The sequence below is a fragment of the Mesoplodon bidens genome (genome assembly GCF_964165515.1).
Source record: "Mesoplodon bidens genome assembly, chromosome: 10".
Classification (NCBI taxonomy): domain Eukaryota; kingdom Metazoa; phylum Chordata; class Mammalia; order Artiodactyla; family Ziphiidae; genus Mesoplodon; species Mesoplodon bidens.
The window spans coordinates 5,878,714-5,905,076 of record NC_138172.1 but is presented as its reverse complement, the minus strand read 5'-3'; the positions used below and the strand labels follow the sequence as shown (position 1 = coordinate 5,905,076).

The window sequence follows — 26,363 nt, the reverse complement described above, 5'->3', positions numbered from 1 at the left end:
ACTACATGCCAGGCACTGGGCTAAGCACTTTACATGTATGATTTAATTTAATCCCTATAAAAACCTTTTTTAGAGAGAGAAAAACTGAGTCACAAGGAGGCAGAAAGTTAATTAAGGTTATAGCTAAGACGTGAACCCAGGAGTCTGACTGGGTTTTTAACACTTTACTAATGCTCCCTTCCATGAAGTAATATTATGACTTAGAAAAAAAAAAGCAAAGTACTAAATATCAATAGAATACTTAATTGAAGCAGTTAAGGGTTTGACCTTGATTATTTTCACGTGAAACTGTTCACATCTCTGAGGCACTGCCCTAGTTCGAGGCTTCATCACCATCCGGACTTGCTGGGCTCTGTCCATCCACCCAACACACATGCACAGATGCCTGCCATGAGCCACAGCAGAGTTCCGGAGGCCAAAGATATAGGGCAACCGACACAGACTCGGTCCTAACTATCCTCCCCACAGACTCCTCTCTGCCTGGTCACCTCTCACCGGGCTCTGCTCACGGGTCCTCGGATGCTGGTGCTCAGTTCCAATTTCACCTTGGGAGAGGCCTTCCCTGGTTACACTAAAGTAACGTTCTCCTTCCTCCCCTATTCTGTGCTGCCACGTGTTTGCTGTCTGATTTTTTACCTACAAAGAAAGCCCCACGAGGGCAGGGACTGTGCCTGCCTTGTTTATTTCCTTCATCCCCAGAGCTTACAAGGGCGTCAGGCAGAGAAGACTCCCCTAATTATATGCTGAATGAAAAAACTTTCCTGTTTTTAGTCTCTTTCCCTCCTGCACACCGCTGGCAAAATTATCTTTCCAAAACAACAAATCTTGGACCAACTTGCAATGCTTGAAAACTTCTGTGGCTCTTACTTGTGTATTGCTTGTCAAATTCCCACCTCTTCACTTTGTATTCAATGCCCTGTACAACCCCGGCCTAACCTCTTCTCCAAAATACCAGAGAGGCAGTGAATTTAAATGGTTAAGAGTGTGGGCTAAGATTTCAGCTCCACCACCTACTAGTCTACCAAACAACTGACCTGAGACAGATTTGGGCCTTGGTTTTCTCACCTGTTAAATGGCGACAATAATAGAGCACCCAATCAAAGGGTTGTGGTGAGGATTAAGCTAGTTATTAGATCAAAAGTATTCAGAGTCATTCCTGGGACACAATAAAAAATGCAACTTTCTCCTGCCATAGCCATGGACCTGAGTCTCGTCAATCTGCTCCTTCTTCCCTAAACAATCCATGCTTTTCACACTCCCCTGCCTTTTCCACATGGGCTGTTTTTTAAATCTACCACTGACTCACTATGACTGTATACGTTTATTAATGTGCAGTTCTTTACAGCAGAAACTGTAGCTTTAGTTCTTCATATGTTATGGTACACTGATTCACTTGATAAATATTAAACCAGGATCATTACCTAAAATTAGTCATTTTAATAGTTTGTACTTCCATAAGAATGTTCAAGGTGGCCCTTTAAAGTTCATTTGGTTTTCTTTTTCTGTTTACTTAAATAAATAAATAAATAAATAAATAAAGGAATACCTGAAGGATTAGAAAGCTTTCTACTCCCCAATTTTGCAGGCTCTCATCATCCACCTACTCCTTTCTCACCATCATTTATAACAATAATGCCATAAATACTGACCCCAGGGCAGTTAAAGTGATCCTTAAATACTGCATAAAATATAGGGGTTATTATTACTACTAGCAATACTGACAGATCTTGCCTCTGCCAGTAATTACTGGCAGGAACGTGTCCAATAACACGGAGACACTGTTTTCTCTGTGTCCCTCCTGACCACGCCTGGGAGAAATGTTGAATTTCACAGGTGAGGGACAACATATTCTCTCTCTCAACTGGAACCAGGTGGAAAATAAATGTCTAAGTTGGAAATAAAAATAGTTTGGTGGGTAATTTGAAGTCTGGAATATTCTGAGGGCTTGGGAGGTTTAGGTAGTTTGCCCAAGGGATAGAATCTGATCAATTCAGGGAGACTGGGTTCTCAGAAGCCTAAGAAAGGCAGGTAGAAAAGCTTGCCTTTCAACACATCGCCTGGGGCAAGTCTCATACCTATGAAGGACACCTGCCTGCAGGGCCTAGATCCTTCCCCATGTGCACTCTCCTAGTATAGTTCCATCATATTAAGGGCTAGGTAACCATTAATTATACTGTGTCCTGGCTTAGGAACAACCATCATATACAATGTTGTTTCAATGGGAAAATATATCCCCAGTCTAAACAACTGGCTTACAGAAGACTTTTTGGAAAATGTCTCATTCTAAGGTAGGGACTACACAGTGTTGGAATTAGTCCCTCTGGAGAGGATTGGCAAGTATTGTGTCCTAAGTTTTGCGGGAAAAAGAAGCCAACCTCTTTGAAATGAGTAACGTAGGCTACATGGCCAAATTCTCAGATCCAAATCTGGGTTAAGCAATCACAAACAACAGGAAGCGGCAAGATGAGAATTGGAAGTGACCGGAGGCTGAGGGGCTGGAGTCAGACACGGCGAGGTGCGAGACCCGGCCGTGGGGAGCAGCCCGCTTCCTCTGCCAGCTCTTCCCCCAACAGCCCAGGGCCAGCTCCTTGTCACTATTTCCACCTACGCTCCGTGTCACCACTCAGAGTGCCTTCCTGGACTACCCACTGTGAGACAGCCTTACCCTCAGCCTGATATATTTTCTTCTCTTCACAGCACTTAGCGCGATCTCAAACTGCCTTATTGCTTCTTTACTGTCTGCTTCTCCCTAAAAGACCAGAAACTCCACGAGGAGTTTCACTCGCGTCACGCTTGCTAGTGTGCACCCAGGCCTAGCACAGTGTGTGCCACAGGGAAGACACACAACACACATTTGTTGAACAAACAGGGCTGTAGTACGAGGATTCAGTAATGGAATAAAGGAATAAATGATCCATCCACCTACCTACATATCTATCTGCCTACTTACTGACCTCCTTATCTGTGTCTGGAACAGCGTCTCTATACAGCAGCCCTTAATAAATATTATAGAAGAAGCGACACAGAGGATGATACTGCTATGAATCAGCAAGTGTTTACTGAACAACAGGAGAAGCGAGGAGCATAAGACACAGTCCTTCCAGGAGGCAGACCAAAACTCAGCTCAAGACTGAGAGCAGCCTGAGTGCCGACTTGAAGTCTGCAAATAGGTGGGAGCAGTGATAAGATCCGATAAATGTCTTTAGTCACTGTTCTGACTTTACAGAGAACTGGAATCCACCTAACACTATGCTGATCTTGACAACGTGGGCAGAGCAGAGAACGGCTCTGCATCTTCTCCCACAAAGTCGACAAAAGGCTTCTGGTCCCCCCTGTCTCACAGGGGAGCGTGGGGAGGGAGGTACCCAGAGGCCCTCCCCACGTGTTCATCCTGGAGGCAGCCACGCCACGCCTGCTCCCCTGCCTTTGCCATGAGAAGCTGGAAGCAACCAAGACCAAGGTTATGTCACCTCCTTTCTCGGCCGTGTTGCAATGACAGCTGTGGTCACAGCACACACATTTTGGGAAAAAGACTGAAGAACAAGACCTTTCAGATCTCTTTCAGCATTGCGTTTCCATGAAATCTTATCTGTACAGGGATTCAGAAAATGAGTCAACTGCCTTTGCAATTTTTTGAGTATAGAGTTCTTTGACTCACACTTAAAAGTTGGGAAAGAGGATATTTATTTAAGATAGTGGTTTTCAAACAATTTTTTAAGTAGCAGGCTACTTTTTTGTAAACAGAGTTTTACACGGACCCTTAACACATTAAAAAGATCAGTGGGGTGTGGTGAGGGGTCGGGATCCGCCCTCAGCCTCCCCTGTGCCCTGACATCTCTGAGGAGCACAACTGGTTTAAGGGGAAAGGAAGTTAAAATTTAGATAAATAAAGAGATGAATGGGGAAGGAGGGCAAGCTTTCCTTAATGTGAGGAAAGACGGAGTGGGCAAGTCTCCACTTTGTGCCCATCAGAGTAAAGACTGGCTCAAGCAAGGACCGTCAGTGGAAACTCACACTAGGAGGGCAAGTTTGGTAAGAAGCAGCGTATATGCCTCACCTTCAAATGTCTCCCCAGAGTTTGCTTAGAAAGGAGAAAACGCTGCTTGTCAGGGCACCAACATCACTGGTCTGTAGACTTCAAATATGTGAATGTCATGCAAGATAAAGAAAGGCTGAGGAAACATTACAAATTAAAAGATAAAAGAGACATGGCATCTAAGTACAATATATGATCCTTGACTGAATCATGTACTTGAAGGAAAAAAATAGTATAAAGGACATTATTGGGACAACCGACAACCTCTGGAATAAGGAACATCAATTTGACGGAAGTGCTGTATTGATGTTAAATTTCCTGAATTTGGTGACTGTACTGTGGTTATGTAAGAGAATGTCCTTGTTCTTAGGAAACAAGTACTGAAATATCTGGCCTAAAGGGGACGTGATATCTGTGACCTACTCTCTAATAGTTCAGAAATATGTATATAATATGGAGTATTTACACATACAGAGGGAGCAGTGGTTCTCAACGTGGGATCCCTGGAGGAGCACCAGCATCACCAGGACCTTGCTAGACACACAGATTCTTGGGCCTCATCCCAGACCCCCCAAATCAGCCGTCTTGTCTGTTCTAACAAGCCCTCCAGAGGATTCAGCTGCTCACTAGCTTTTGAAAATCACGGATACAGAATGATAAAACAAGTGTGGCGAAACATTTCTGGGGACAGGGCACATGGCAGTTTTCTGGATCATTACTGAAACTTCTCTGTACCTTTGAAATTGTTTCAAAATAAAATTGAACAATAACAACAACAAAAAGATTACCCTATGTAGAGATGTGGAAAGGAAGAGACCCTGGGGGCAAGGAGGGAAATCAAAGAACTCCTGCAGCGACCTTCAAAGAGGTGGTGGGATTCGAGCCTTGGCTGCTGCAGCTCCAGTGCAGGGCAAGGGGCGGGGTGTCTGGCCTGCACAGTCTTCCAACAGCGAATCTCCTTCCTGTAGAAAGTACAGGCATGAAACCTACTGACCTGAATATGAGAGTCTGGCAATCTCTATAAACAGGTCTTCCTCAGAAAAGCTTTCGGGGAGCATGAGGAAAGCAGTGGTCACAGCACTCTTCAGATTTTTATCCAGGGCTGACCTGAGAGCGACATTCTCATTCATTGCTACGATTTTCACCTGGAAAAAGCAGAACATTCAGAAGAAAAATTCCAGAAGTGGAGTATTGCCCAATCTATGTGTTTATACATACACTGGAACTGTCCTAAACACTTAGCCCTGAAGATCTTTGAGTATTAGGCCAGTTGACATGAAATATTTATTATTCTAATAAGCAATTCCGGAGTCTCCTGTTTTTTTTTTTTTTTTTTTTTTTTTCTTTTTGCGGTATGCGGGCCTCTCACTGTTGTGGCCTCTCCCGTTGCGGAGCACAGGCTCCGGATGCGCAGGCCCAGCGGCCATGGCTCACGGGCCCAGCCGCTCCGCGGCATATGGGATCCTCCCAGACCGGGGCACGAACCCGTATCCCCTGCATCGGCAGGCGGACTCTCAACCACTGCGCCACCAGGGAGGCCCCAGGAGTCTCCTGTTTTAAGCCCAAATCAGAGAACTCGTAACATAGGAAAGAAAAACAAATATTGTTCTTAAATGAGGAAACTCAACATGAGTTTTGAAAAAGAAGTCAGTACTAAATGGAATAAATGACCTTTGGGAAATTTAGTATTTTTTTATTTTTTAATCTCATTGTTCTTCACTTAATTTTATGGTGGACAAAGGCATTTTACTTCTTTATTTAGAACTCACCTCTGTTCTTAACCATACATAACCTAAGCAGGTCATGCTCTATTTTGAACTGATTTTGAATGTGACTAAGGAAAAGGGAAAGAAAATTAGGTACAGTAGAATCTGCTATCTTTGACTTCTCCCAATCCATCAAGATAGAAATTGTTCCAGTGTGTTCTGACTGGTTTTAAAGACTGCACTGCAGTTAAGAGAATGTGTTCAAGTCCTAGCTCCATCTCTTACTAGCTCTGTGACTATGGGCATCATTCCTTATCAGTAAAACAGGGTTAATAACCGAACCAAGCTTATAAGGTTGCTGGGAAGATTAAATGAGATGTTTCATCTGAAGCCGCAGCTGAAGTGAGATTCCTTGTGTGTTTCTTGGTGCACAACACAAGCGTTTCTCTGAGCCAGGGGTTCTCACCTTTAGTAAGCATCAGAATCTCCTGCAGGGCTTGTTAAAACACATATTATGGGACTTTCCTGGTGGTGCAGTAGTTAAGAATCTGCCTGCCAATGCAAGGGACATGGGTTTGATCCCTGGTCCAGGAAGATCCCACATGCCATGGAGCAACTAAGCCTGTGTGCCACAAATACCGAACCTGCGCTCCAGAGCCCGCATGCCGCAACTATTGAAGCCCGCGCGCCTAGAGCCTGTGCTCCACAACGAGAAGCCACCGCAATGAGAGGCCCGTGCACCACAACTAGAGAAAGCCCGTGCGCAGCAACAAAGACCCAACGCAGCCAAAAGAAAAAAAAAAAAACACCCCACGTATTATTATTAGGCCCATCCTCCCGTGTTTCTGACTCAGTAGGCCTGGATGAGGCCTGAAAATGTACATTTCTAACAGGTTCCCAGGTAATGTTGATGCTGCTGGTCCAGGGTCCCCGTTTTGAGAACCACTGCTCTAAGGTGTATATTTACTTTGAACTAGAATTGCCAAATTGCTCTTTGTAGCGATTGTGCCAATGTGCACTCCTGACATAATCTGAAACTATCATGTTGCTTCTGACGGATTTTCTCAACAAGCGAAGGGTCTAGAAATCCCTAATACGGACACCCATGTACCTGAAATGTAACCACCGTCTCTAAATCATTCAGTGCTGTCGCCGCAGTTTTCTCGTGTTCTAGAAAGTAGGGCTTAAATTGCCTTTTATTGATCAAATATAGATCATTTCTGACAAAATTCAGATGGCACATAAAAGACACATACAGGATGAGAAACTCCAAACTAAAATTTTACTAGATAGCACGGAAAGACAGGAATGATGTATATCCCCAAGTATAGCTTCTTCTCTAATTGTTTTTATTAATTGTGAAAAGCAATATTAGAAACATAACTATTTTATAAATCTGGCTTAAGAACCTAAAATCCGTCTTTTACCTTTTGTCCCTGCTTTTTTTTTTTTTTTTTTTTTTTTTTTTTTCTGTATGCGGGCCTCTCACTGTTGTGGCCTCTCCCGCTGCGGAGCACAGGCTCCGGACGCGCAGGCCCATCGGCCATGGCTCACGGGCCCAACCGCTCGGCGGCATGTGGGATCTTCCCAGACCGGGGCACGAACCCGTGTCCCCTGCATCGGCAGGCGGACTCTCAACCACTGCGCCACCAGGGAAGCCCTGTCCCTGCTTTTTTTTAAGGGAATATTTATAACGTACAAACCTCTCATGTGATAGGTAAGCCACTGAATTCCATACTGCCACCTCCTCCCTCATAATTACAAGGACTTAATGGCCCTGGATTAAGCCTTGCAGCACTTGGGTGAGTTCAGTATTACTGCGAACATCTGCAGATAGTCAAAGCAAGGAGCCGTCCAGGAGCAGGATCTGCCCAAGGTTGCATAATGAGTTGATGGCAAAAATCAGGGTAACACCCTTGTACTTGGCAAATCCAGCTCTAAATATTTTGAGTTATCCTCATGCATTCTGTTCTTGTTAACTTTTAATCTTGAAAGATGATTAAAACAAAATTTAAGGTCCTATTATAATTCCTATGTCTATTCCTTGAATAACGTTCCTGCCTTACACTCCATACAGAATCAAGGATCTAGGAGGGCAACCTCCTCATCTCACTAACGGGGAAACTGAGGCCCAGAGGGTTAAAAGATCTCCCCACGAGGAACAGTGGCACACCGTACCAGGACCCAGGATTCGTGAAGTGAGCCTGTGAGGCCTGTTTACTTCCAAATTCCTATTCTTCATCCTCATTCACCAGGTCCTGCTCAATAATTCCTCACCCTCTTTTGTGTGTGTGTGTGTGGGGGGGAACTGTTTACAGAAACTCAATGAAAATAGAAGTTATTTTGAGATACTAACAAAGATGCAAAGGAAAGAGTAAGTTTGGGGAAATTTTCTTTTCTGTGAAATACCCTTGTTCTCCAAGAAAGTGTCTACGTAAGGTTGTTTTAAAAAAAAAAAAAAAGGCGGTCTGTTTGCTACTTAAGGTTAAGAGAGTGAAAATAAAAGCACCCTTACTCAAAAGAAAAATGTCAGTTCAGAAGACTCTGCTACTGTGCTGATCTGGTTCTCAGTGTAAGGTGAACTAGCAACTTGTCTCAGAAGCACTGTTATTTGTTGTTCAGAGTGAAAAGCCAGTGAACTCTTGGGACCCTGCCAGAGAGGCCTGGGAAAAAAAGAAAGTCCTCAGATTTGTGAATAGCTGTTTGTATCTTACTGGGAATGCCCTGAACTGAACCACAGATATAGCATTAGCACTACTGCCAAGGGGAAAATCTTTACTGGAGAGAGGAAGGGGCAACACTTGAAGGGACTTTCAAAAGCCCAACTTGAGAGATTTGTGAGTACCTTTCAAGACAGAAAAAAGAGAAAGTCACATGTGGTCTCCTCTATAATAGTCACACGGAGACAGAGTTTGAATTGTAAAGAGTGAAGTTATAGGCACAAAGAACACAGTCCTACCTCGTGTTCAAAGACTCGACCATTAACCAAATGACACTTCCCGCAGTAGTTTTCCATTCCAAATGAACAGAAAGGCTAATTTTTGCTTGAGGACCAAAAAGAAACAGTGAACATTTGAGCTGGATTAAAAAAAGCCTTTTCATCTACCTGTTGGACTATGGGCTCTTGAGGCTACCAATGTGGTGGTTTTTAAAAAAATTCTTTTGGCATGCACAGAGGAAAAAACGTAGTTGTCTTTTGAGTAAGTACATGAATGGCTTAATCTTTTCATTTCCAAGGCTAGAAGTCCAAAGATTTGCTCTCAGCCGGGCAGAGCCAAGACTAGTAAGCCGGGCTTTCCAACTCCCATTCAGGGACCTTTTATACCACTGGGATTTTACTATCTACAAAAAAGTAAATCAACAGAGTTACAATATGGTGATGCTTGCAAACTGTGAATATACTAACAACCACTGAATTGTACACTTTAAAGGGCTGAATTATATGGTATGTGATTATATCTCAGTAAACCTGTTATAAAAAGCTATATGACTAGCAAGTAAAATGGAATGAATACATTAAATTAAATTAAATAAATTAAATAAATTAAAATCCTCTTAACAAGGTGGCAAAATACCCTTGTTTGCCAATGTGAATGCTTTAAAAATTCAAGCCATATTATCTATACATGAAATACAGAACAACATGAAATACAAAAATCCAACTTACATTAAATATATTAGAGAAGTGCAAATACTACTTTAGACGACTTCTGACTTAAAAAAAGATTGGCCACTGGGGCTTCTCTGGTGGCGCAGTGGTTGAGAGTCCGCCTGCCGATGCAGGGGACACGGGTTCGTGCCCTGGTCCGGGAAGATCCCACATTCTGTGGAGCGGCTGGGCCTGTGAGCCATGGTCGCTGAGCCTGTGTGTCCAGAGCCTGTGCTCCACAATGGGAGAGGCCACAACAGTGAGACGCCCACGTACCGCAAAAAAAAAAAAAAAAAAAAAAAAAAAGATTGGCCACAACAAGGTTCTATTAAATACTTTTCATGTTTCTTGACTTGGAAGACTGATTGGTAAATAACTCAAACTTAAAGCTGCACTAGAAGTAAAAATGGGTTATCTCCTCAATTATGAGGTAAGGTAAATGGTTAAAGTCTGATAGAAATTTAACTTGCACTCAGCTTTTTCCAGAAATGTCCATTTTTTAAGCAAACTACTCCTTTATATATTTTTTTGATAGTAAACTTTATGTTTTAGAGCAGGTTAAGGTCCACAGCAAAACCAAATGGGAAGTACAGAGAGTTCCCATATATCCCCTGCATATTCCTTTTAAAGACTTAAATTGCTAGTGACTGAGAAATTCGACTCTATTTGCAATATGGAAGATAATTTTAGAGCTTTAGACAATATAAGTTTATGTAACTCGTTTTAAAACACATAAAAACAAAAAATTCACACTCACTCTCACAATTATTTCTTAAGATAGTCACCCATTATTTTTGTCCAAAATGCTACCAACCCTTTCTTTTCATCGGATTTGTTAAATCGAGTTTGATTAATATGTGCTGCCACCTAGAGGTAAAAATAGTTAGTTTAAAGATAGTTATCCTAAGAATTCTCCAGTTAACAGTGATTTCTGCGGGAAAGGGAAACTGGAGGCAGGTGTGGGTGGAAGAGTTAATTCACCCATTTATGATTTTTGATTTTTAAAAATCGTGTCATGTTCAACACCTCAAATGGTTTTTAAGATTGTTTAATTTTCTTGTGCTAGAAGCTTCTTAATAAGTCGGAGGGGCAGTCACTGTTATAAAGAACATTTTCTTTTCCAAGTTAGCTGAGAAATGCAGTTTTGTTTAATCTGAGTGTAGCTGTCACTACTTGCCTTGAATTGATGTTTTTATTTTTTTAGGATACATGACATTTAGATGAAATGTGAGGTCATTTCTAGTGCTTACATTCTGAGATTTCATGGCATTATACTTTTCTACAGCCTATTTCTAAAAATAACTTGAACTATTCCAAGCACAAAACATAGTACAGAGAATAATATAACATTTTCACATTCAATATCTCATTTTATCTCAAAATAACTCTGAGACAGGCGAGGACAGAGAGAAGAGAAAGATTGTTTCCTGAGTGTCTACTAGATGCCAGACATTTCAGATCTAGGCATTTCTCAAACACCTTTTGAGGTCGGTGTCACTGGCCTTGTCCCCAGGTAAGGGTGTCACAAGGCTCAGGGAGATTAAGTCACTGGTGCAGGGTCACACAGCTGGGGAGTGTCAGAGCTGGGACCCAAACCCCAGATCTGTCTGATTCTAAAACACCTGTGTCCTTTCCACCATTACCATTCTGCTTCCAATTTTCAACACCTTTGTGAAGTAGGCAGGGCAAGGATTGCTGCTCCCATTCTACAGGGAAACTACCTGAGGTTCAGAAAGGTAAAACAACTTGCCTAAGAACACATAAACAGCTAATAAGTAGCAGGAATGAATAAGGCCCAAGGCTTCTAATTCCACGTTTATTAATCTTCCCATCAAACTACATATTTTGTATATTTAAAAAGAAACTTGGAAAGAAAAGGAATATTTACAAATTTCCAATTACATTTATTTGCTTAATTATGAGGCTTACTAGTTATCCAGCCTAGAAATGAGAAATTCATCTACATAAATATGAAATTGAATCAGTAACCTATTGTTTCCAGACTTAAAACGTGTTTTTACTGAAGTAAAAATTATATACTGTACAGTAAAGCAAACAAATCTAATCAGCATGGCTTGACAAATATTTACACATGGATGTACCCATGTAACTATCACCTTGATCAAATGCTTCTGTATGTCTTAATGACCTACACTATTAAATTTTAAGCCCAGATACAAGGCAAGAGAATCTGAACCTCCCAAATATATCAATAGAGATTTTATGACACAACCAAGTAAGCTAGGACTGTATAAATTTCTTTAATTTCTTGCCATAGCTGACAAAAAAGGAGCAGCATAGTCACCCATGAGAGGCATCTGGGAATAATTCCTGAACCCTCTTTGGGACCTAAGACCCTCTGACAGCACAGAGAAAATTCTTCCTTGCTGGGAGATTAACAACTGTGACAACTACAAATAGTTCTTTTTTTTTTTTAATTTTATTAAAAAAATTTTTTTGGCTGCACTGGGTCTTAGTTGTGGCACGTGGGATCCTCATTGCAGCATGCAGGATCTTTCATTGCAGCGTGCAGGCTTCTCTCTAGTTGTGGCATGTGGGTTTTCTCTCTAGTTGTGGAGCGCGGGCTCCAGAGCGTGTGGACTCTGTAGTTTGCAGCACGCGGGCTCTCTTGTTGAGGCGCGTGAGCTCAATAGTTGTGGCGCGCGGGCTTAGTTGCCCTGCAGCATGTGGGATCTTAGTTCCCCGATCAGGGATTGAACCTGAGTCCCCTTCATTGGAAGGCAAATTCTTTACCACTGGACCACCAGGGAAGTCCTCAAATAGTTCTTAAACTACGAAAATACCCCTTCTCAGAAAACAGACTATACAACTGCAAAAAAGAAGAAACCCGATAATTTGTGAATGCAAGTCAAAAGTTCAAGTCCTCTCGACTTTTTTCTGTTTTCTGTTTGTTTCCATTTCTAGTAAAGCCGGAGAAGCCTGCCCCTACAGCCTCCTCCAGCAATGTCCCAAATGAGGGTAGGGCCTGAGGAGGAGAATAAAGGGGATCAGAGTCCACTTGCCCCAGAATGATGACCTGTCTCATTCACTTATTCAACAAATATTTGCTGAATGCGTACTACATGCCAGGCATCGTCCCAGGCACTGTTGGGACAAATCCCTGGACAAACAGTGCCCCATGGCACTTGCATTCCAGAAGAGGTGGCGGTCTGGGGAGGCGGACAGAGGCTCCACCAAGGCACTGGACACCTCTTCTGCCATCCTCCCCAGCCCAACGGACTGACTCTGAACCTGATCCATTCAGACAACTGGAGAATCTTGAGAGGGAGGGAGGGAGGGAGGGAGCAGTGTGGGTAATCCTTGGATACTGTTTGGCAACAAATTCTGCAGGGAGGGAAAGGAGTGTGAAGCTCATTTCTACGTCACTGCAATCACAAAGATCAAAGTAAGGTGAGGTTCAGAGAGGAGAGACGTCCCTAATTAAACACTCACCGGTTTTTGGAGTCGTCCAGCGATGTATAAGTTATTCCAGTCGAGGAGATCTTCGATCAAAACACTAGTGCTAATAATGCCATATTTGATAAGCTGGAAAAGAAAAGAAATGGGCATGAAAAATAGCAAAATACCACACTGATGCTTACGCAAGTACAAAACATAAAGAAATAAAATAAATTTCTGACCAGAGCAGAAGCTTGATTTCCAAAGCCACTTAAACTGCCTACCTTGTAAAAATACACATCTCCACAAAATCTTTTAAAAAGGATTAGTTTCCAAGACCGTGTGTTTCCTCAGGTATTCGAGGTGAAGTGACCACTGTTTTAACTCAGGCTCGTGTGACGTTAGAGGCAGAGTAGCTCTTAGAGGCTGTCTGGTACTGGTCCTCAGTGGACTGGAAATAAAAAAACTGGTCCTTCACCACAGACACTTCAAGAAGTGATAACATAGTTCACGTTTCTCATTTGAGAAATAAGAAACCTGAAGCTCAGAGAGAATAAATGATGTGCCCAAGATGGCACCACGTACAGCAGAGTTAAACTAGGTCCCTGAATTTCAGTCTGGGCTTCCAATGTTTGTTTCATTACAAAGCACAAGAAATTTTCTTTAACGTCTTCACTGACATCCTTTACATGGTGAATTTCTCTTTCACTATAGGCTCTTTCAAACGCTTTTGTAATCACAAAGCAACATTCAAAAATAAAACCTCTTTATCAGTGCTGAACACATGGAATTATGGTCAAGCTCATTTCAATAGTAATTCACACAAACCCTGAATGCAGTTGTTCCAGGTTACGAAATCCCATTTGCTTCAACAAATATCTTCAGACTCACTTCACTGAACTTCAGTACCCAAACAGCCTTCTCAGGCTGCAAAGATCTAAAAAGTAGCTAAAGAATTTCAATTAAAAAGTACAGTCCCTTTGGCACATAATTATGCCCAAACATTGGGTTACTGGAGCTTGTAATATGATTTGAAACTACTAATTAGAGATCGGCTCAGCATAATATTGATATGGAGAAAGAACACAGCTGCGCGTCTGGCAGGACTAGAGCAGACGTGCAAGGCTGGGCTGAACAACCTTCTTCCCTCCGCTCTGGCCACAGGACTGCAGACAGCCCTTCTTGCTGCAGGTGTGTAACAGCTGAGAGGTCATGGGAACATCACAGGGGCCTGTCACTAACTAGCTGCAAGACCTTAGGGAGGTCATTTCCTCTCTCCGAGCCTTGGTTTCCTCATCTGCAAACCACAGGTGGTGTCGGATGGGACCTTAACCAGAAAAGTAAATGTATGGCCCAAAGACGTCACCAATCAGTCACAGCACTCATTCCTGCCACGTTCAGATAGGTCTTCAAAATCCTTCTCAAGTCAGTACTCCAACCTCCTGCCCTTCAAAGTGGGGTCCACTGACCAGTAGCACCAGCATCACCAGATGCAGAATATCAGGCTCCACTCCAGACCAACTGAATCAGAATCTGCATTTCAAAAAGAGCCTCAGGTGACTCGTCTGCACATCAAAGGATGACTGCTCTAAGCCCTCAGCAGCATGGAACAAAGCTGGCACAGCAGGGTCACCCTCAGCGCAGCTGACCTCTAGGAGGCATCTGACTCAGTTCCCCATTGGTCCTCTCAGACTGGGGTCCTGCCAGGAAGCCCTTGTAGAGCCCGGGGCCTCCATATGCAAGACGGCTGGGCAGGGCTCCTGCTGTCACACAACCCTCTGCTGGGACCCGGGTTCTCCCCGGCTCTCCAATACTCCTCATCAAATTCCACCCACCCGATCGCAACAAGAGGCACCACGTGCTCCCATCTACCTATGAGACCCTCTCCTATAAGACCCTCTCTTACGATACCCTCTCCACTTGCAACTTCTTTCTGGGAGTGTCTGCCCCTCTGTATGTAGATAAGATTAATTTCCTCCCTGATCCACAGTGGGCCTGCCTATTCCTCCCACTGCCCAAACCAGTGGTTCTCAAAGTTTGTTTCAGACCAGTAGCATCAGCAACGTTTGAAAGCTTGTTAGAAATGCAAATCTTTGTTGCTAAGAGAGTAAACCTTAAAAGTTCTCATCACCAGAAAAAAAAAACAATTGTAAATACATGTGGTGATGGATGTTACCTAGACTTACTGTGATCATCTCACTCTCTCTATATATATATAAATATCAAATCATTATGTTGCACACCTAAAACTACTACAATGTTATATGACAATTACTGCTCAGTTTTTTAAAAATGCAAATCCTCAAACCCTACCCCAGACCTACTGAATCAGGAACTCTGGGGGTGGGAACCAGCAATCTGTGTGTCCTACAGGCACTCCAGGTGAGTTTGATGCACACTAAAATTTGAGAACCAAAACAATTTGGCCAAAGGCAAAAAATAAAAACAGTCACATTCACCACCTTCATCCAGCAAAAGTGTGAACATTTCCTAACTGTAAGAACACATTTATTTAGCTGGTATTCTATTAACAAAGGTTAATAACCACCCAAGTTAAGACAAAGGCCCGCAGTCACTTACCCTCCCATCACACATGATCAATGGGTTGTAGTAAACCCCGGCGCCGTAGTTATTCTGGACAGTGGTGATAAACCTGGGCCCCAGAACTTTTAGGAAAGAGTAATGGTTCCAGTTTTTCTTCAGGTTCTTTGAATGCCATGCAACAGGGTCATCGACTGTGAACACGAAGTCCAGCATGGCATCCTGGGAGGTGAAGAAAAGAGAATAATTTTAGTTTTAATTCCTAGAAAGGCACCTAGGCAGAGTGGAAAGCTCTAAGACTCTATGCTGCTGTGATTAACAGCAGACCCAGGGCTGTCATCAGAAACTTAAGCAAGTCCCTGGAACCAATCTGAGCTTCGTTTTTGTCAACTCACATAATAAGAGTAACACTTATTGATGTTCCGGACCTCTTTTAAACACTTGATATATTATACATATAGTAACTCTTTTTAGCCTCAAAACAATCCTACCAGGTAAGTACTGTCATTATCCCATTTTTATAGGAAAGGAAAACCAAGGCACAGAGTAAGTTCCTTGCCCAAGGACACATGGCTACTGAGTGACAGACATAATCTGGCTCCAAATTCTGTGCTGGACCACTTTGCCACAGTCTTTCATCTAAATCTAGTTAAACGTGCTCTACTTTTCTTCCAGATCAAATAACACCATATGGACAAGCTCTATAAAGCGTTATGTAAAGGGAAATAAGTTAATTTAACTCTCACCCATAGGTCCTGGGATAGAGGTAAAGACCTCAAAGTCTACTGGGGAGAATAGACAGGTTGCTAGCAAAAACTTGGTAGGAGAACACAAAATGCACTAATTTCACTCAGAGTGGGGTCAGAGAAGAAGGAGGAATTTTCCTACAGGTTTACATTCTTCCAGACTCTGATAAGTCTGAGTCTTAAAAGAATGTGCAAGTTAAGCGGGCTTGGTGAAGTACTAGGAGGCCTGAGGAAGGGAGGGAGTGCTGTTAGGGGAAAACATTCTTGTGGAGATGAGAGCCGGTAGGACTGGAATGGGACGCAGGCAGGGGAGTGGCGGGAGATGGGACCAGAGAGGGAGGCTGGTTGCATGCTAAGAAATGTTCCTGCAGTAGAAAGGGAGGAGGAGAGACTAAAGGATGGAACACCACACGAGGCTAACTGCCACTAAGGCACTGAGGGCAGGGGCTCATCTGGGAGAGACTTAGGTGCTGGAGTTTACTTGTTAACTTGTAGGGAATGAGGGTGAGGGAAAATGAAGGACCTTTTCTTGGAGGGAATTCCAGGTCTGCTCAAAGGAAAATCTACACAGGAAAATGAAGAGGCGTCTATAGAATCAGGAGGCCAAGGCCTGTTCTGAGTTTCCCACAGTGTGATCCACAAACCAGTGGTGGGTGATACTTAAGATTTGGGGTGGACATGTTTTTTAAAAATTTATGTTAATGTATGTTACAAGAAAATAACTAGCCTATTGCAAACTACAGTTAGGTTGCCCAACCTATATGCTCCAAATCTGTAATTTCTCATATGCTCTCAATTTAAAGAAAACTATTACTTAAATACTAGTATAGGTGGGAAGCAGGAAATCCAAGCAACGGTACAGACGGCCTCACCAGGAAGCGAAGAGACGAAGGTTAACTGAAAGACAGATTACAGCCAGGTGTCCAAATCCACGAGGCCCTAGTGCAAACTACACACTATCATTTCCTTCATTTATTAAAGAAACCCAGTCCAGAACACGAGTTGCACAGACAGAAAACATCTCTATCTAGACTCGCGCTCCTTTTACATTAATTCAGCAAGAGCTCAAAAGCTGTATCAAAGTCAATTAAAAGCCTCATTTAAATGGAAAATATCTGCCTGCCACTTGTCTGCTATGTCTTGAATCTTGTCGCCACCTTGGAAGCAAAGTTTTTTTTCCATTTGCAGAATTAAAAAAAAAACTGCAATCACAAGGAAAACTGTACCCTCACTACTGTTGTGCTCAGCCAACTCTGAAGAGAACAATGCCTAGCCCTAAACAGACTCCTGCTAAATGTCCTGAGCAGGGGCAAATATGCTGCTTATCACTAACTTCCGCGGTCAGTAAACGTCACTGCCCGTGCCCTGACCCTACAATCAGTCCGTCAGCTTCCCCAAGTCAGGAGAATCATTCTGTATTTTCTCCTACAACCAGAGACGTGATTCTCAAGCTTGGCTGCGTAGTAGAATCACCTGGGAAGTTTTTAAAGTTCCTGAAGCCCAGGCTCATCTCAGACCAATTAAATCTCAATCTCCGCAGTTGGAACCCAGGTATCTGTATTTTTTTTTTTTTTTTTTTGTGCGGTACGCGGGCCTCTCACCGCTGTGGCCTCTCCCGTTGCGGAGCACAGGCTCCGGACGCGCAGGCTCAGCAGCCATGGCTCACGGGCCCAGCCGCTCCGCGGCATATGGGATCCTCCCGGACCGGGGCACGAACCCGCATCCCCTGCATCGGCAGGCGGACTCTCAACCACTGCACCACCAGGGAGGCCCAATTTTTTTAAGCTTCCCAGAAAACTCCAATGTTCAGCCGAGGCTGGGAACACTGAACTAGCTCCTGGCAAATATTTCTCTTCCTTTCTTCCATCTTGTCGCTGCATCAGCTCTTCCCTCCGCATGATTGCACCTCCCGCTCTAGACCTAAGCTGACTCCTACGTATCCTTCAAAACTCAGCTCACGCTATCGTTCTACTAGGAGCACTTTTGTACGGTTTGTACTTTGCCAGTTGATACGTGGAGTGCGCAGAGCAGACAGGCAGCTCTAGGACTCTGGAGGGACCGAAGGCAAAGGGAACTCGTGAGAACATTCCCGGCGTGGGGCCGGCCCGGGCTCACCTTTTGGTCTGAGTTGGGCCCCGCCTGGCGGTACACCCCCGAGCCGTAGGCGAAAGCCAGGCTCAGCTCCTCGGGGAAGTGAGACAGGATCTTGCGAAAGGCCACCCCCGAGCTCTGCAAAGCCTGCAGAGCCATGGGGCCGGGGCTCAGACAGGGACCCTTGGAGGCAGCAGGCGGGGAACGAGTACCCGCTCAGGGTGGGAGATGGAAGCCGGGGACCGGCCCAGACGAGAGAAAGCTGCAGCCGGGGGCGGGGAGTGGAGGAGCTGGCAAGGACTCGGGGCTGCACACCAGTCACACACAAGGAGGGTAGGCAACCGGCAAGCAACCGGATAAGCGTCGGTCGGGCCGGTCTAGTGCCCACCCCGGGCCACGCCTCCTGCACGCACACGTGCTCCGAAGGCGCAAGAGTAAGAGCAGGCGTTCGCGCGCGAGCGGGGACGCGAGGCCTTCGCAGAGACCCCTGGTGGTCGGAGGAGCGCACTGCAGGCTGGCAGCCTGGGACGGTGACCTGGACATGAGTGGGGGCAAGTTAACAGCTGATTGAACTGCTTTTGAACCATAAAAGTTCTTTTTTGTTCTCCCCTCAAACCACATTTTAATAAGTGACTAGGAAATCATGCGTGTAGTATTGCAGACCATCTTTTTGATGAGGTGAAATTCATATAACCTAAAATTGTACGCTTTACAATTCAGTGGCATTTACTGCATTAGCAACATGTGTAACCATGTCTCTATGCAGCTCCAAAACTGCAGAAGATTTTGAAGGTTTAGGAAGACATAAATAAGATTAAAATCACCCCCAATCCCACCATCCAGAGATTATTAATGGTAAGAATTTGCTGTGCCTTCTTCCCATTAAAGCCCTTTTCAAATCCGATAATGGGTATGAAAGTGTTCCATAAATGGTTAAAGCAAAAACAACAACAACAACAAAAAGCCTGCACCAAGGTTCTCTGATATTTGTATTTAATTTTAAGCATGGGGAGGAGTATTTGCCCCTTCGTTTTGTGGACTGGGCTCATAAAAAGGCACATTAAATGCAGTTTCTGGTGGAAACGGGACCCCAGGTGAAGAGCTCACCTCTTTGTGTATAACTAGAGAAACTTGCTCCAGGTCACAGGGCCATTCAGGATGTAGTTTGAGTCCCCAGACAGAGACTTTTCAGATACTCTTCCCTTCTTCCCTGATGATCACGTCCTCTCAACAATAACACAAATAGTAATAGCTAAATTTGTGTAACAGTGATGCACTCACAGGCATTTTTCATTGAGTTCCCTCTACTGCCTTGTGGGAGGATGTGATTGCCTTCATTTTACAGATGAAGCAGCTAAGCGTTAGAGAAAGCAATGTGCTTGGGATCACATCAGCCTGTGGCAAAACTGGAATGAAGAATCTGGCTCCATGTCCTACAATTCCACTCGGTCCTTGAAGGGTTTTGAGCAGGGACCTGTCAGGCTCAAATGTTAGCCTGGATCAGAGTGGGGAAAGAGAGGCAGGGAGACCAGTTAGGAAGCTGTTACCATAGTTTCATTGTGAATTAAGTTGCCTGGCCTGGGGTGATAGAGGCAGGGATGGGATTAATTCAATTTGAAAAATGATTATTGGAATTCAAACTCTGAGGTAAGTCAAGATGACTAGGAATGATGCTTTGCAGGCGCTCAGGGTCTATGGAGGAGACAGACAAGCAAACCCAGAATATAACATGTGGTGGTGAAGCTGGGTACCCAGTGCCCTGCAGTACCTATGATGAGGGGGCGTCAATCAGTTCTGGATGTGCAGGGAGAGACCAGAGGAGATTTTGCAGTGATGGCATTTGAGCCAGGCCTTAAAGGATGGGTAGGAGATTATCAAGCAGAAGACAGATGGGAGATTCTACCAAGGAAGGATCGATCGATAGGACAATAATAATAGGTGACAATTGTTTATTTTCTATTCCAAGCATTCTCTATACTTATCCGTTCTCTTCATTCCAAAGACCTCTGAGGCAGGTTCTCTTAGACTATCATTTTTCACAAGAGGATACAGACCACCTAAGAGGAGAAGCAGATTTCCCCAATCCCACAGTTAGGAGTGTGGCAAAGTCAGGATTTGAACCTACGGCTCCTGAGCTCCAAAGGCCGAGCTCTTTACCACCTTGTTTCAGAGCCTCCTAAAGTGAGCAGCTTGTGAGGCAAGGGAAGGGAATGGGAAACCAGCTGGTTTTACTCCATCAACCAAGGTTGAGGAGCAGCTGCCATGGCCACCACAAGGCCAGGAAGAGAACGGTAGAAGGGAGGCATGGTGCGGCTCAGTCTCCTTCTGGGAACACAGGCATTTTCGTTCATTCTGACTAAACACTACCCTTGCCCAGATGGCCAGAATCTGAGATGCACTCACTGTGGAATTACACTGAAACCTTTCACCTAAAGATAGTGAATAAATCTCTGCCGGCATATTTCTTTTCTTTTTTTTCTTTCTTCCCTTGAGGAAATAATTCAGCTTTTTTTCCCCCTCTCTTTGCAAAAGTAATCCATACTCATAAAAATGTAAACATTACAAAAATATGGATACCATCCCCCAGAGATCGCCACTGGTAATCTTTGGTACATATTCCTCAACATAATTTTCTATGAATATATTAACATTAAAAACATTTTTAAATGGAAGCATATGATAGATACTCTTGCAATTTGCTTTTTTTCATTTAAAATATCAGGGACACCTTTCCATATCAGAATATATAGATCTATCTCATTCTATTTATTAGCAAAATTTTCTAAAATATGGATATGCCATCATTTGTTTAAACATTTTCATGTTGATGGATATAGATTATTGTCATTTTTTGTACGTGCAAATAATGCTACAGTGAACATCCTTTTACATAGAGCTTTGGAATATATGCAAGTATTGCTAAAAAGGAGATTCCTAGAAGGGGACTTGCTGGGTCAAAGTGTCAGGACATCGCTAAAGTCCCCTTGAAAAAATTGTGCCAATTTCCACTCCCACCAATGGAGTTCAGCCCTGGATATAAATAAAGATTCTGCAACATTTCTCTGTTCTTTTCCCTTGCAGGCTTTCACACGTAATTATCAGTAATTTTCGTTTTCATAAACACTTTCCCTCCTGATAATGCAAAAGCACCAACTGGAAAGTTCCATCACGTTCCTGTGTGCATCTCACCTCTCCCCAGAAAGAGGCAGAAGCAATGTAGCAAGAACGCATTTGTATTCTTCATCAGAATTCTCCCTGCTCCTAGCAGCTCATCCACTTCCTTTTAAATTACTGTGGCTTGCTAAGTTAGAAGCTATTAAAAAGCTCTAGTGTTGGGCTTCCCTGGTGGCGCAGTGGTTGAGAGTCCGCCTGCCGATGCAGGGGACACGGGTTCGTGCCCCGGTCTGGGAAGATCCCACATGCCGCGGAGCGGTTGGGCCCGTGAGCCATGGCCGTTGGGCCTGCGCGTCCGGAGCCTGTGCTCCGCAACGGAAGAGGCCACAACAGTGAGAGGCCCGCATACAGCAAAAAAAAAAAAAAAAAAGCTCTAGTGTTCTATAAAATCACTTTAGGGTTCTATTGGAACTCTCATACCAATGAAATAAAAGCATTAGAGAGGCATTTTAAAATATAGATAAATGCCACTTGACTGCATGTTGGATCTCATTTTTCTGATTTATCCTGCTGTTGGCTTTGTGCTCCTAACAATGACCTTGTCAGGCTAGGTTTCACCAGGAGAATGTTCACCTATTCCATTTCCTAAAAAACCCTGTGAAATCTCTAAAACTTTTATGCCTTAGTTTTTCTTCTAATCAGTGTTTAAATAAAAGGCATAAAGTGTTTGGGAAAAGAAACTTCAGGTACTGTGATCCTTACAATTAACCAAATTTTCAGTTGACCTGCTAATGGACGTAAAGGAGAAAGGTCTTGATCTGTCTCATCAGAAGTGGGTCACCTGCCACATCTGTCCATTCTCAGCTGACGGATGTGTCAAAACTGGACCAGATTGAGAGCATCTCTAATACATTTTTAGTCTCTGATCGGGGCGCTGAGAGACCACCTGAGTTTGAATCAGGGCCCCAGGAGTTAATAGCTGTGTGACCTTGAGCAAGACAGCTGAAGATCTCTGTGCCTTCTTTTCCTCATTTGTACAATGGTCATGCAAATAATACCTACCTTTTAGCATCGTTGGGACAGCCAATGAAATAGAATCCAGCAAGTGCCTGCCACAGAGCAAGCTCTCAGAAAATGTTCTCCGTCGTGTTGGATTCTGAGGAGACAATGTACAAGAGGAATTAAGAAGCATAAGTGTACCTAATATCTTTATGGCACTTGGCATTTCACACAAAGAACTTTTCCAGACATGGTTTTATTTAATTCTTAAAACAAATCCTGGGAAATTAGTGGTTACTAGTCCAATTTTACAGATGGATAAATTGAAGTGTAAAAAATTGAAGTCATTTGCTTGAAGTCCCAATACAGTGCCAAATCTAATTCTTTTCCTCGTGTACCATAAAAATAACACAAACCATTTATATTCCCAAGGGATTCATTCATTCATTCTCCCATTGAAATCTTCCTCTTCCTTTACCCTCAGTTCAAATATCACCCCCTTCTAGTCAGAAGTAACTGTTCTGTCCTCCATGCCCACATGTAACCCTCTGCTTATAGCTCTCTAGCCCTGGTCTTACATGCAAAATGTGTCCATCAAGAACAGTTATAAAAGGCTTGGGGACTCTCCGAGGTCAGGGGCCATATCTTATTCATATTTCTATCCTTTAGTACCTAGCACAGTGCCTGAAACAAAATTTCTGCAATTGAGAACGTCATAGACATGTATACACACCAATTACAGTAAAATACAGAGATGGTCTGTACCATACCTGTGGTAAGACAGCTCTTCAAGGTTTCTGGGAAAGCTTCTTGTCACTGTGTTTTCCAATGAAGTTCTGGAAGATCACACTCTTACAGTACTAAAGAAATGAATGAATAATAGTAGAATTTCAGGGAAAAGAACAGGTGTCTCATCTGAGAGGTAGTATAATACAGTGGTCAAGAGTATGGACCCTAGATCCAGACTGCCTGGTTTGAATCCTAGTTCAGCCACATATTATCTGTGTGACCTTGGGCAAGTAGCTCTGTGCCTCAGTTTTCACATGTATAAAATGGGGATAACAGTAGTGCTTACTTCACCGGGTTGACACAACGACTAAACTCGTTAACATACATAAAGTGCTTAGAAAAATACTTGACATGTAGTGACTACTGTGTATGCATTTGCCATTATTATTATCATATCATCATCATCATATACTGTCCCTGAATTTCGAGCAAGTCAGCAACTGTCTACTTTATCTCTTTGTAAAACTGGCCCTGAATTTTGGGAGAAATTGAATGGGCAAAGAACCCAGTTAGAGAAGAAAGAATTCATTACTATATACCTAGTCTATCTCTAGCCACCAAAGTCTGCAATCTGGATTTGATGTAGAGCAGCATGTGTCAAAGTGGGTTTCATTGAATTATTATTTGGAGTTATTTGAAAAAAAAACTCCATAGTCACCTAAGTTTGGAAATCCGATTAAGTAGAGGTAAATAGATTTCTTTGCTGTGGGATTTCTCAGAGCATTAATTATTAATATGCACTGTGTAGTGAAGACATGGCAGCAACCTAAATGTCCATTGACAGATGAATGGATAAAGAAGATATGGTATATATATACAATGGAATACTACTCAGCCATAAAAAAGAATGAAATAATGCCATGTGCAGCAACATGGATGGACCTAGAGATTATCATACTGAGTGAAATAAGTCAGAAAGAGAAACACAAATACTATATGATATCGCTTATATGTGGAATCTTAAAAAAATGATACAAATGAACTTATTTACAAAACAGAAATAGACTCACTGACATAGAAAACAAACTTAATGGTTACCAAAGGGGAAAGGGGGAGGGATAAATTAGGAATTTGGGATTAAAAGATACACACTGCTATATATAAGATAGAAAAACAACAAGAACCTACTGTATAGTGCAGGGAACTATATTCAATATCTTTTAATAACCTATAATGGAGAAGAATCTGAAAAAGATGGATATATAATTTACCCAGCACCGATTGTTGAAAAGATTGTCACTTCTCCACTGAGTTGCCTTTGCACTTTTGTGAAAAATCAATTGGTTATATTTTATGTGTATTTCTGGACACTCTTTTTTGTTCCATTGATCTATATGTCTGTTCCTTCTCTAGTACCACTAAAAAGTTGTCTTGATTAATGGAGATTTACAATATTTTAAAACTGGGGACTTCACTGGAGGTGCTTTCACTGCAGGGGGCATGGGTTTGATCCCTGGTCGGGGAACTAAGATCCTGAATGCCGTGCAGCACGGCCAAAAAAATAAAATAAAATAAATAAAATAATAAAAAAATAAAATTGGATAGTGTGTTTTCTTCAATTTTATTCTTCTTTTTCAAAATTGCTTTGTAGTCTAGTTCCTTTGCCTTTCCCTATACTTTAGGATCAGCTTGTCTTTTTTTTTTTCTTCAAAAATCCCACTGGGATTTTTACTGGGATTATGTTAAATCTATAGATCAATATGGGAAGAATTGACGTCTTTATTATGTTGGATCTTCTGATCCATTAACATGGTATGTCAGTCTCTCTGTTTATTCAGTTTTCTTTTGTAGTTTCTTTCTTTCAACACTTTAAATATTTTCTGGCCCTTAGACAGAAAGCTGGGGATTTATTTATCCTGTTCTACTGCCCATATCTGGGATCAAGAAAGAGAAAAATAAACAAGTTTGCCCCACCTCTTTGGGACCACTTCTGCTATAATCAGAGAGGAATTTTCCCCTCTCAGAGTTTTAGGCACCTGTGAGTCCCTTTTGCCAATGACATCACTGCGACTGCCGTGCAATTGCTTGGGGATGAGTACACCGGAGCTGAGAAAAGAAAAAAAAAACAAGAAGGTAAAACCCCCAGGAGATTTCCGTCACTTTCTCTGAACACCAGGACACCCTTATCCTGCTCCCAGAACCATAACTAGAGGACTTCTCTCTGTCCACGTGGATGTCCACTTCTAGGCTGAGGCTATACTGAGACCAGCCTGGGGGATACTAGAGTTAAAAAAAAAAAGTTATATTTCAGTTTAGTGGTACTTCGAATTCTAGTCTTCTTTCTTAATTTGACTGCTAGTATTTACTTTTCAGAGACCTCAAATATCTGTGCCAAGCATCATGCCTAAGTTTTACAGCTGTATTCAGTGGGTGAGAGAGGGTAGAATGTGTCTAATCCATCTTACCCAGAGCAAAATCTCCTCTGATATTATTTAGGTGGTGAACTTAGGCCCCAAGAGATTAAGGAAACATCTTTAAAGTTACACAGAAAGTGATGAAGACAGGATTTGAAACCAAGTCTGTGTGAATTCAGTCTATACAAACAGTCTGCATGTTACTTTTTTTTTTAAAGCCAGGTTTATTGAGGTATGATACAATTATAGTAAAAGTCACTTTTTTGGGGTGTACTGTTCAATAAATATATGAACTGTTGTGATAAATATATGATTGTTTAACCACCACTGCAAATAATATATAGAATATTTCCATCACTCCAAAAAGCTCCACCATGCTCCTTTCTAGTTAATTTCCTACTCATATCCCCAGATCTTGGCAATGACTGATATGGTTTCTGTCTCTATAGTTTTGTCTTTTTGAGAATGTTACATAATGCTAAAAAACAGAATCACATGGAATGTAGTTTTTTGTCTCTTGCTTCTTTCATTTAACATTAATACTTTTGAGATTCATCCATGTTGTGTATTTATGAATATTTTGTTCCTTTTTCTTGCTGAGTAGTATCCTGTTATATGGCCATACCACAATTTGTTTATCCATTCCCCTGCTGATGGAATTTGGATTAGTTTCTGGTTTTAGAAAATTATGAATGAAGGCTACATTCTTAGTCACTATACTATATGTCCTAGAACAACAACATAATTAAATTTAAAAGGAACCTTCAAGATGGACTGGCTTAGTTGACTCCAATAATCTTAATGTCAGTTTTCATTTATTTACTACGTGCCAGATCCTGTGCTAGGCATTTTAGGTACACTGTCTTATTTAACCTAAAGCATACTATGTTTCTGTGTTTACAATGGTTAAATAACTTCCCAACCCTCTCACCACTAAGG

At 42.6% G+C, this 26,363-nt stretch overlaps 1 protein-coding gene across 5 annotated transcripts in view; it reads right to left on the bottom strand.

Annotated features, from left to right (window-relative positions):
* The window catches only part of TAMM41 (TAM41 mitochondrial translocator assembly and maintenance homolog), a 110,694-nt gene extending 92,149 nt beyond the window's left edge, over positions 1-18,545 (bottom strand). For all 5 annotated transcript variants that reach the window (XR_014016956.1, XM_081247427.1, XM_081247428.1 and 2 more), the window contains exons 1-4: positions 18,193-18,545; positions 15,371-15,553; positions 12,845-12,937; positions 5,031-5,181 (exon numbers count right to left, since the gene is read on the bottom strand). Coding sequence is in view for 4 of the 5 variants with exons in the window: in XM_081247427.1 (XP_081103553.1) it covers positions 5,031-5,181; positions 12,845-12,937; positions 15,371-15,553; positions 18,193-18,327 (562 nt within the window). In the remaining variant the exon portion in view is untranslated. The remainder of the gene's footprint in view (positions 1-5,030; positions 5,182-12,844; positions 12,938-15,370; positions 15,554-18,192) is intronic.
* Positions 18,546-26,363: the final 7,818 nt, after the last annotated feature.